Below are 12,549 nucleotides of genomic sequence, written 5' to 3'. Positions count from 1 at the left end.
ACTTCCAGTCCTGGAAGGGCTTTAATTGGGCCCAGACCTTACTTTAAGGGCCTGACATTTAGTGCTGTGACAGTAAAACCCAGAAGGCTCAAATACCAGGTTTGTATCTAGAGCTGCAGTTGTACTGAGCCACAGTAAGCTGGGTGTTGGCAGGAGGGCACGTGCCATGCCAGGGCACAGCAGCAGGAGCTCCCTCAAGAGGTCCATCAGGGCAGGGCCTGGCAGTCAGGGCACGTTCCACTGCCCCAGGCAGGAGCAGGGCAGCCAGGGGGGCACCAGGGCAGCCCCAGCCCCCACACTGGGACCTCCCTGGGCTGTGCTGGGGCTGGACTGCAGGGTGCAGGGTGGCTGCACCATTGCAGGGCCGTAGCTCAGCTGTGGGCCAGAGGCCAGAGCACCAGCAGCTCCCAGAAGACAGCCCTGGCCCACAGCCCTGGCACCAAGGCTGAGAGACCTTCTCTGGGTGCACCATTGAGAGCACAAGCCAAATGAGTCCAACACGATCCCTACAGTCAGTGGTCCATGAGACAGGGAGATGTCACTGTCCAGTTCCAGGTGACAGGATAGGAGTGGCAGGTCATAATTACCTCCTCTCCAGTCATACATTAATTTTTTTTTAATTGCAAGTACATACCAGCTTCTAGACTTCAGGAGATTGCTGAAGCTGTGAAGGGCTGGGCGAGGAGCTGGGCTGTGACTCAGCTCCAGCAGGCAGGGAGCCTCTCCCTTCAGCAGAACTGACAGCCTGCCCTCTCTTAATGGCAGGTTAGAATTGTTCCTTTTGTTTTTCCCTCTTGACAGAGGATCTTAGCGCCTTTTCATGCAAGCAAGCTGAGATTTGTGGTGCAGAACTGCAGGAATAGTGCATGGATATGCCATGTCTCCCTGCTCCCCCAGGAAGCATGGGAGATACTCCATAAGGCTGGGATTTCCCTGTCATCCCCGTCATACCCACTGCAGCATCTTGGTGGCCCAGTGGGTGACCCGGGTTCCTTCCTCCCTGCACCCACAGCTGTGCTGGCAGGGCTCCACGTGCAGTGTCAGGCAGGGATGTGGGCAGTGTAAGGTGCTGGAGCTCAGACACTGGAGTCATTCACCCTCTCTCCTGAGCAAATGCAGGGTATTTGTTTTCTGTCCCCTTGAGCAATGAGGGTTAGGTTGTCAGAGCTTCTCATAAAGGCCTTCAGTTACTTTCTCTCTCACTTCTGTTAGCAGTCTAAATGACTTCCCAGTGATTTTGTAGTGCCCTTTTAATCAAGGAAAGTAATATTATGAATAATGGAAATGAGAGGGGAAAATTTCTTTATTTGAGGTACTTGGATCCATATACCACTTGATTTTTTTCCCAACACCAAATGTAGAAAAAAGTAATTTTTTTCTATTTGAGAAGATTCCTTACATTTTCAGCAGTTTGCAGTGGTCCATGTTTACAGGGAAAGATTGGAGATTACTTGGCTGAAATTTTGTAGAGTATAGAAAGTTTCCATTTACATCCTGTACATGGTTAAATCCCTGGGAACAGGGCTTCACATTGACCTCAAGAACTGCCTTGGTGGGGACTCCATTGCAGGCCCTGGAGTTTGGTTTAATCATAGAGTCACAGAATGGTTTGGGTTGGAAGGGACCTTAAAGATCACCGAGTTCCAACCTCCCTGCCATGGACAGGGACAGCTCCCATCTGACCAGGCTGCTCAGAGCCCATCCAGCCTGGCCTTGAGCACTGCCAGGGATGGGGCACCCACAGCTCTGGGCCATGTGTTCCAGCGCCTCATCACCCTCACAGAAAGGAATTTCTTCTTAATATCAAATCTAAACCTGCTCTGTTCTGTGGGAATTCTTGTCCTTACGCAGACCAAATCAAATGATAACATTAAAAAGTGTGTTTTAATACTGGACATTACCAGATTTGTATTTGTATTTAAATATATAAGCTATCACACTTTTTTAACCTCCGCATTTTTCTTCAGGTATGTGGTCAGGCCTTCAGAGAAAGCTACAGATACACCCAGGAGATTTAAGAATATTCTGTATGTCTCATCTGTTATATCATTTGCCTTTTGCAGCTTAATTTTTCATTGAACATGTATGTTATTTTATTCAATATGTTCTGTTGGAAGAAATCTGACTTCAGGTAGTTTCAAAATTATGTGATGTTCCTTCTGTGCCATCACATAGTATGTAGCAAAAACCTAGAAGCCAGACTTTGAAGCTGGAGGCAGACTTTAATCAGAGTGTAATGCCCAGATTTTTCTGAGATACTACTGCCGACACCCTGGAATCTTCATTCTGCAGCATTATCACGTTATGTGTTTCTACTCACTAGGCTGTTTTGGGTAAATGCTCAATTTCTCAATTTTTTTTTTTTTTGTTTGTTGCTGGGTTGGTTGTTTTTCTTAGGTTTTTTTTTTCTTCTTTTTTCTGTACATGCCTTTTGACCAGAAATAAGAAACACTAATTTTTAGAAGTGCATCCTAGTTATATCCCCTATATATAGAAATAGTTTTTTTCTATAGAGGGTGAAAGCTGCTCTTATTTCAGTAGAAGTCATATGTCAGATGGGGAGCTAGTAATCTATATTGTAGATCTACACTGCACTTGGCACATACATTTATTTTACAGCAAATTCAGATAAAAGGTTATACCAAAGTAGCCAACCTATTGTTTTGATCTCAGACTGCCCTGGACCTTTAGTACGTGAGAACTACAGGAATTTTCAGTTAAAAAGTGTCTAAAATGAAATGTAAGAAATAGTAAAAATAATAGCTGTAACATTTACAGTTGGCTGGCACCTGTAGGTGCTCCATCAAGGACAATGACTGTTGATATTCAGAAAACAGAAATGGTCACAGACTAACTAATCTTATTTTCTAGAGAAAAAAGATGAAGTATAGATGATAGGATCAGATTAATATCAGACATGTACGTTTTTTGTAAAAATACTCCTTTACACATTTTATTTTTGTATTCTCACAGCTTTTACAGTAGAGACTTAATTTTGATTTTAGCATTTACAAAAGCGATTCCAGCAAAAGCATTATGTTCTTGTGTAACTAGATAGTAGCATTTAATGAGTAGCTTCAGTGGTGCCTGGATGGTGAAAAATAGCATCTGTTCAGGAAGCCCTGCAAGCTCAGTTCCCAGATAAAGACACATTTTTAAAGTTCTAGTCTCAGGTGTTGGGTCTGTTCTAGTAAATGAAGTGGGTCCAGCCCCTGCTTTCCAGCCCCGAGGGTAAGTGGTACAGCAGGGCTTGGTGTGCTTGGCTGAGCTGTCCCTCTGCCCCCAGACAGGGTGCAGCTCTGTTGGAGCTCTCCTGGGTCAGGGCTGCCCTGGAGCTGGGCTCATGTGTTGCCTGGCAGAGTGTGCCCCCACTCACAATGGGCACAGCCACGCTGTGGGAAGGACTAGGGACCAATGCCATGGGCCCTTGGTCTGCCTTTGTGCACTCAGACAGGTGCAGCTGTGTCTGGACCTCCAGGTGAACGTCAGCAACTGTAGGAGAGAAAAGGGATAACGTGTTCAGGCCAGGCAGCAGTGTGACAAGCTAGCAGGACTGTAGTGTACACGTGAAAGGTTTAAGACAAGAAAACAAGTGAGGTTATTTCATGTAATGCTGTTCCAACCATTGCCAAGGCCACATGCAGACAGTTTGTATAAACTTTGGCACCACCTAGCAAGGATCAGAAATGCTACAAACAGGGAAGGCGATGATAGAGTTAAAAGGGGTACATTTTGAGCACAATAAAAATGTTTTTACTGTATTAAAGAATTTCTGTTAAAGAAATGCAGGGATCTGATACAGAGGAGCCTTTGTTACTGCTAAACTTTGTGCAAGACCTTAATGAGACCTTAAAAATACAAAGCCTGTGGTTTTAAGCTGCATTCAGTGTAGAGAGTGAGTGAGGAGATGGCTACTGTTCCCAGACAAAAGAGGCAAACAGTGAATGCAGCATGGAAGAAGTGTATGTACACGGGGTGCTTCATGTGGGAGGAAGAGGAATAGCAGCTGCAGTGTGTTCCCAGAGGAAGCAGCAATGTAACAGGTCCATAAATGCTAGATAAAGTGAGACAATTTTTCCAGGGTCAAAGTACTTTGCTTTTGAAATGTTGCTATCATAACTAAGTATGCTTTCAGAATTATGCAGTGGATGTTTTTCTGAGTGTGGTATAGCATGGAGCAAGCTAGATTGATGCCTGCTAAATGACTGCTCTGGTTTGGAACAAGCTGTTTCAACCTAACCCAGGATGATTTGCTGTGTATATATAGTTGGTTGAACACTAATCTCCTGGCCAGCAGTGCATGTGGCATCCCTCTGATGTTAAAACATGTTGCAACCACTCAGGTACTGACTTGAATACATTCCTTAAGGGGAGGGATAATGATGCCTCAATTTGCAGAAACATGTTGAGCACCCTTGGGGAATGAATGAGAAAGAAACTAAATATTGCACAGTGTCAAGCCTTAAAATGCTAGGGGATAAGTTTTAAATGAAGAGATTAGTTGGGTCTGCTGGTTTTGGCTTGCTGTTTTGTGACTTGTACTTTTTTGTAATCCAGCTTTAACAGAAAGAAAACGTGACTTTGGTTGTGTTGCAGCCCTCTTTCCATGCACCTCATGGTGTGGTTCCTACTATTTTCAACAGAATTTTTTGTGTAGAATAAATGAACTTGGTGTTGAGAATTGGCAATTTGGCAAAACATAAACTGCATTTAGGGTGCTTAAAAATATTGACATGTTTTTAATATTACTTGCCTGAGTATATTTCTAATGGATTTACAAATAACAAGTTACCTAACCTGGAGACTGGTAAAGACTGTATTAAAATAGTACCAGAAGCATGCCTGCAATTTCAGTATCTTGTATTGTGGTGGTGGTTAGCCTTAGTGGGCATTAGATGGATGACTTCCAGTCAGTTGGCTTGATTAATTTCAGACCTGGGCTTGAAATTATCTCTGTGTATATTGTGCTGAATCCTACTGCTAAGTAGCAACTGAATAACAGTTTTGTTTTTGCTGTAACTCAGAAAAAACCCCAATCTGGGATAAAATCAAAGCTTTTTTTCTTGTAATTTTAATGGGAATAAAACATAAACTAACAATTTGCATTGAAAGGCGAGGTTTTTTTAATTGGGGGTTCATGTGTTTTGTACTCTTGCATCAGCGAAGACCAGGACACCTAAGGGTGTCAGAGTCTTAATGCAAAAGGATGTGGTGTCTGAGCAGTGGGGGCCTATGTGCCAGTGATAAATCACATAGGGAAATGTTTGGTCTTCAGGGAATGCCTTTGGCAAATTTGTGGCACTTGGAGAAATGGTTGTCTCCAAGACAGGACAAGGAGCCTTTGGGAAATTGTTTGAACTCTTTACAGTACCTCACCATTCTTCCTCATTGGTAACTGTACTAACTATCCCACTGGGAAGCCATTCTGTCAAGCAGCCACTACTGTGGTCTGGAGGGCATATTCTCAGGATGCAGAACAGAAAAACATTTTAGTTGGGTTTCTTCATTGTATTTTTGGTATTCACAGTTCAAGGAAAAGTACATTATTTATGATTATTTTTGTGGATTGCATGGTGTCGGTTGAGGTTATGAGTTACAAGCCTTATTCCCATTTAAATTTTATCATAGCCAAAAATTGCTGAAGCTGCTGTACCATTACTGGTTTTGTAATGATGGAAACAGCTCTTTGTACTAAGAGAGTGTAAAAACTGATTTTAAATCTAGTGGAAGGACTAACAGATCCTTTCTAGTTTCATTCATGTTTGTACTGAGTTTGAAACCTGCATTGCAAATTTACTGCCAAGTTGTGATTAGGGTTTGTTTTGCATGGCTAAAGATGAACTCCACATTTAACTAAAAGATCTTTGATATTGCAATGCCACAATTGTGTATTTACCTAAATTTTAATTGGTATGGCAAGTTTCAGGTAAAGTTTTGCAGTGCTAACAAATGTAGGACAGGCAGCTTCATTAGGTTTCTTAAATTCAGTGCTTGTCGAGTCAAGGACATGCACAATAGAAGGAATTACCTGAGTTAGCTCTGTATGTTGTTAGGGGATTAATTAATGTTAGGGCACCTGACAGCTTTTGCTTTCCTTATTTTAAGTGCAGTTAAAATATTAATTCTTTTTCTGTGGGAAGTTTTGATATAATATGTTGGGATGTCTGAAGAATAGGCATGCATTCGTAAATAGTGTGCTCTTGTTATACTGTCCATTGCAATTGGTTTTTTCAGTTTTGTTCATCATATCTGAAAATTTAGATGAAAAACTATGAAGAAATAAGCAAGGGAGAGCTGAAGGGTTCAGATCACATGAGAATTTTTCAGCTCTCAAGGAAATAAAAAGGCATTTTTGTTCATCTTTATAAAGGGGCATTGAGTGAAATCTATAGAGATACATAAAATCATGTAGTGCAGGCATTCCTGTCATATCAATGGAAGAGGGGAACCAAAAAGGATAAAAGGCACAATGATCAAATTAACAGAGTATGTAATTGAGGCTGGAGACCTGTGGAGATTTAGAAAAGATTTTGCCACATGAACAAACAATATGCGGGAGCTGCATGCAGCAGCATGCTTTTTTGTTTATCACAGTTGTAAGGATAAAGCTTTCCTATAGAGACATTTTTCTAATTGAAATCTTTGATTTTCTCTGTATTCTGGACTGTTGCCTAACTTCAGTGACATCACAGCTCAGCTTCACCCAGTGGTTTGATGCATTGGGGTAACTTTTTTTATCACCATATCATGTGTGAATCTAGAGCTTCTAAATGAGAGGGAAGTCTGGGGTGTAATAGAAGATAGTTTTGACTCAGAGTTGACATTTTATGTCCTTTCCTTGGCATGGGGTTTTTGACACCAAGGAACCTGCTACAGCACCATGTGCTCTATGTCCACATGGTGGTCCTTGATTGTGCTGATGGAAGAGACCTGTACCTCCCTAATGCCACAAAGTCAAACCTCCTTGACATTCTTGAGCAGAAACTCTCTTCTTCCTCTTCTCTAAGTGATCGGACTATCGCTGAAAAAAACCAGGAAAATGTGGTAGGCATATGTACTAGCAAAGGGTACCTCTGACACTGGGATTTGCTCTCCTGGTCATGGCTGTGTGTGAGCACTGCAAACGTGGGGAACCAAGCAAAGTGTGTGGGGCACAAAGAACGGTATGGGGGAGCTCAAGTCCAGCCATCATTCCAGCTGTGTTATTGCCTCAGTCTTTCTGAAGCAGGTTCTTTGACAAGCTGTTTTGAGCAGGGCTTAGATTTGTACCTGATATGGGGACAAATTATTTAGTAAGTTCTAAAACAGTGACTCAACATATAAATGGCTGTAAACACGTTGGTATTTTTATAACTTTGTTAAGAGATAGGCAAATGGTAGGCCTAATTATATAGGTTAAATGATATATGTTGCTTCATCATCTCATTTATAGAGTTCCTGGGGAAGTAACAGGAGATGCATATTTGAAAAGATAGAGCTAAAATTTCAGTTTTGCATGAAATTTTTTTTTTTTTGCTTTGCAATGTTTCTGTTATTAATCAAAATCTCTAGAACTGATGATTTTTTTGTTTGTTTTTAATATTTTTGTCTATGACTGTGTATTCTGGCGTGGTCTTTCATTTGTTCTGGTAATCCTTCTATCCCTAATAAAGGCATGAGTCTTTCTCATTTTTCTGTCAACAATGAAACACCCGTCTTTTTCATTTTTCTGTGAACAATGAAAAAAATAAGTTTAACTTCTGTAAGCATTTTCCAATTACAGCAGTGGAAAAGCTAATTGGACTGTAGTGACGTGGTACACTTCACTCTGCATCTTCAGTCATGTTTTTTTGAGTTCTGCTTGAAAGTCTCTATGTTAGTGTTTCAACTAAATATAAGCCAAGAATGAAATATCCTTTAATATCAGGTTATTACTCAGGCAGCCTGCAGAGTTTTGACTGAGAAAGAATTGTGGAGATTAAACAGTTTAGATGGTTCATGTAAATAACTTCAGACTTCTCAGCCTTCTGAATGCATTAACAGAATTTTCATGTGAAATATTACTCTGATATATATGTTTTAGTAAAGCTTAACATTGTTGTAACTTGAGCAAGTGCCATCCCACAAGAGTGAGGAGAAGGATGTGACTTCTTCGTCATTGACTGGGAAAATAAAGCTCAGTTAAACATCTTTTTCTGTTTTGAGATATCAAGTCCCATTCAAATATAATATTTTATTTTAATGGGAAATATTATAGATGCTAATTTGGATCTTGAACTATTTTGCTAGGTATTAAGTTCTGGCAATGAGAAAATCTACATGTACCTAATGTTATTTATAATGTACAACTCTGATTTCAAGGAGTCTTTGCAGACCAGAAGTATCTGCTGTTATTCAGATACTGCTCTCTTCCCTGTCTTTGTGGTACTAGGTGTTGTTTTCTTGAATTTATCATAATTTAGTTAGCTTCCTAAATCATGTTGTATTATTTATGCTTTTTTCCCCATAATTTCTGATACAAATTGTATCTAATTTCTAACACCTACACTAAGATCTGAAATGGCAGCAGCAGATTTTTAATAAATTAAATGATTAATGGCTCTTAATGTGGAAGCCAAACCCTTGACTTAGGTGTGGCTGCAGCAGAAGCATCTTCTTTGCATGGAATGTTCCAACTTGACTGGTGTTTGGGATGTTTATGTGTGTTTTCATGGCAAGGCCCCAGCCCACTGAAAAATCTGCCATAAGATGACTCACAATATTATGACAGAAGGTAGAGTCACTGTATGTTACTTAAAAGGCATTTAGTTTAATTTGGTCTTGATTATGCATAGAACTACTTAATAATGCTATGCAAAGTGGTATGAAATGTATTTATAATACAATACAAATAACTTCTACAAAACTCATATATTTGCTCTATAGCCTTAAAAAAAAAGGGAATATTTTCCATGATGGACAATGCTTATAAATTGAAGTGTTTGCTTCAACTATGGCAATTAATGTATTAGAGGATACTCATCACAATTGCAATTTCAACAGTTATTTTGAGTCAGTGGACAGGTATCTCTGCAACCTTACAGCAAGCAAAAATGGCATTTATTATGGGAGAGCAGTTGTTTTTATTGATTTCATTACTTGTGTCTCGGTGAGAACCATGTTACCTCTTCAACTGAATGAAAGCTTTATTCTGATGAGATTATTGTGTTAGTGTCTCTGTAGCTTGCAGCTCGTTTTCTGGGAATAGTCAGGGCTTTTACAACATGTTCTTTCATGTTCTGAGAGTTGGCAGTCAGGCAGTGCAAGATTATTCTTGGGACATTTTTATCAAATGTGAAACAAATGTAAAGAAGGCAGGAGGAGAAAAAAATAACCTAAGCAACAGTGTTACACTTACAAAAACCTGATTCTCTTGTCAGAACTGCTGTTAAAGCAATCTTTATTACTCATACTATCTCTATTATTATGGGTGAAACTGGAGATGGGGGTGCTCAGTTTTCTTTTCTAGTACTGTCTTTCATTTTTCATGGATTTTCTGTGCTGCTGAGAGCAACAGCTGATATTGGTTTCATTGCATTGTTTTCCTTGCACTGAAATTCAGAAGAGAGCAGCGTGAGCTTGATCATGCTCCCACAGAGCATATTGGAAGTGGAAAGCCCCACTGCCCCAGGAGGATTATATTGCACTGCTTACATTTTGTTATTATTAAGTGTTCTTTCGAGGCGTAATGGGTGCAGTGTTATTATCTGTCTTGTACACTTGTCTTCAAAAGAGCACAAGGAACGCAGTGATTCTAAATGGCTGAAAAGAAATAGATTTTTCTTTACAGTGCCCTTGTAGTCAGTTCAAAGTCAAGATTGTACTGAATTTCCCAAAGTTAATGCTGTTTTGTTATTGAGGGAATTTAAGGTGCTGCCAAATGAAATGTTAGCATTAATTTTGAACAATTGTATTTAAGAGTTTTATTCCTATCTCTTGCAATTATTTAAAACTTCTACTTGGTAAAACTAAGAAAATAGTTTTTCTAGAAGCAAAAATGAGAATATTTAAGAATGGAGTTGTTTGCTGCTAGTTGGATATCAATTTTGTTTTTTTTGGTGTTTTGTTTTAGGTGTTTTTTTCATGGTGAGTCTAGTTTTCAGTAGTGTAGGATTTCAGAAGCAAAGGTTTCAGACCCTTGTGGCTCTAATTGACTTCAGTGAGATGAGCTTTTGCTTTTTTTTCTGCTGAGCTTTGCTCAGCATGTTTGAAAATTCCAAGTACTGAAAGAGGCAAGGAGAAACACACTAAGAATCACAAGATCTAAAACTCAACTCCTACATAGCAAACATCAAGGGCAATATTAGTTTTGAAGTTTTACATTGATTTAAAACATTAAAGTAGTGATGCTGGTGCAGGATTGATACAGGATAATAACTATGAGCCTTAAAAATATTTATAGGCAAGATTGGCTTAAGACAATTATTCCATTAAAGCAAGCATATTGTGGCTGGAAATGGAGTTTAGCAGGATGAAGGTGTGGAGGTTTAAGTGCACGGGACTGAGAGTTACTTATAAGAGAATTGGCACCAATGTATATCTGAAAGCAGGGCTTAAATGTGTTTGCAGAAGACCCCTTTAAAGCTCTTCAGAAAATATTGAAGTGGTGTTTTTGTGACTATCTTTGTTACTGTGTGGCTTCTGACACATGCTGAAGAATTTGATGCAGAATGACTGAAAACTTGTGAAGGCAGTAGAAAGTAACTCCCTCCTGTAAAAGAGAAAAGTGAATTTAATCTCAAGGGCAGTGGAAAGGACAAGATGTTGAAATACAATGTCAATGCACATGAATAAATATACATAAGAAAATACAGGTGTATGCAAGGGATGGCTGGAAACCAGCTTGTACATGAAGAGCAGAATGTTGTAGTTTTCTGCTGCTTGTGTGTTCTCAGTTAGCAGTGGTCTCAGCCTGTTCCCCTGATTTTAGTGAAATCCTTCTATAATGAAAACTCTGTTGTTGTCAATCCATGCCCATGGTTTGATTTACCAATACAGCAGTAATTTAACACTGGTAAAGAATTGTAATCAAGTGTTGCTGTTTTTATTTGACAGGCCGGACCTGATAGACATGAATACCGTTGCTGTTCAAAGCAACCTCGCAAATTTAGAACATGCTTTTTTTGTAGCAGAAAAACTTGGTGTTGCCAGACTTCTGGATCCTGAAGGTAAGAGTGGTTTTGTTGCAAAACCCCCAACGCTAAAATAAAATCCAATCTGCCTGTAGGTTGTAGCTGTGGGCATTGTTACAACTATGTGATAAAGCACTGTTCTGTCTTGCTCTTTTAGATGTTGATGTTTCCTCACCTGATGAGAAGTCAGTAATAACTTATGTGTCATCACTTTATGATGCATTTCCCAAAGTACCAGAAGGTGGTGAAGGCATCAGTGCAAATGTAAGTAGCTAAACAACACTTGTGTAGTGTGTGAGCTACATTAATACAATTCTGAATTTCAGATCCAGAATGTTAGCTAGATCTTCCATAGGACTGCTGTCACAATTTTCTTTAGCATGGTTTTTCTAACCTGAGGTTTTAGAGTCTTAGCTATTTCATGTCATAGACATGAAATTATTTGTGCAAAGAGCTTAACTGAAAACAGTGTGTCTGATTTGGAGAAAGATCGAGTCAAAGTTCTTACTTTTCAGTTGCGAATATATAAATTATGCCTCTCTGACTCTTACCAGCTTGAAATTTATTAATCTAGAAAATATTTTGTTTTCAGTAGAATTATTTGGGATCAAAACTGAAGACCAAAATCATATAAAGAAAACTTTAACTGATCTTTAAAGAGCAAATAAATATTGTTTCAGAATTGCAGGATTTCAAAATCTATTTTCTATATACATGAAGTCTTCAAAGCTGAAGCAGAAATGAGTTCTTGATGATTTTCACCTCTTCTGTAATCTGGGTTTTGCTTTGGCAGGATGTTGAAGTCAAATGGGTTGAATATCAGAATATGGTGAACTACCTCATGCAGTGGATCAGACACCATGTCACGATAATGTCTGACAGAACATTTCCCAATAATCCTGTGGAACTGAAGGTGAGGTGTGGTGGTTTAGACTGCTTGCTGGAATTACACTTTATCTTACTGACTCAAAGCATACTTGAACAACTGACGTGCTTGTTGATTTATACAATCAAGTCGACTGCAGAGCAGTACTGCTCCTTAACCTTTTCAAAGTATAATCAATATGTTGCTAGCATATGAACAATCAAAATCAAATCTTTACCTTGTCACCGATTGTTTTTTGTAGAACTCTAGTTGAACAGTATAAAGGTAAGCTTGTGAAGAGTATTAGAAGAGGGTTTGTAGACTAAGGTTATATTCATTGCAAATAAAACATGATGTTATTTTTCATGTTTCTGTAGGCACTTTATAATCAATATTTACAGTTTAAAGAAACAGAAATTCCACCGAAGGAGACAGATAAATCAAAAATCAAACATCTATATAAACTGCTAGAGGTAAGTTTTGACATCATTGAAATGTATAGAAATTTCTTTTCTGTGGCCTAAAATAACAAGT

At 39.2% G+C, this 12,549-nt stretch overlaps 1 protein-coding gene across 4 annotated transcripts in view; it reads left to right on the top strand.

Annotated features, from left to right (window-relative positions):
* Nucleotides 1-12,549, top strand: part of DST (dystonin) — a 289,185-nt gene that overhangs the window by 131,783 nt on the left and 144,853 nt on the right. For all 4 annotated transcript variants that reach the window (XM_058802805.1, XM_058802809.1, XM_058802808.1 and 1 more), the window contains 4 exons: nucleotides 11,074-11,186; nucleotides 11,308-11,414; nucleotides 11,944-12,063; nucleotides 12,393-12,488. In XM_058802805.1, coding sequence (XP_058658788.1) covers nucleotides 11,074-11,186; nucleotides 11,308-11,414; nucleotides 11,944-12,063; nucleotides 12,393-12,488 — 436 coding nt within the window. The remainder of the gene's footprint in view (nucleotides 1-11,073; nucleotides 11,187-11,307; nucleotides 11,415-11,943; nucleotides 12,064-12,392; nucleotides 12,489-12,549) is intronic.

This window comes from Ammospiza caudacuta, chromosome 3 (genome assembly GCF_027887145.1).
Source record: "Ammospiza caudacuta isolate bAmmCau1 chromosome 3, bAmmCau1.pri, whole genome shotgun sequence".
Lineage (NCBI taxonomy): Eukaryota > Metazoa > Chordata > Aves > Passeriformes > Passerellidae > Ammospiza > Ammospiza caudacuta.
Note: the sequence above shows the minus strand (reverse complement) of the source record. Positions and strands in the feature narration are given on the sequence as shown.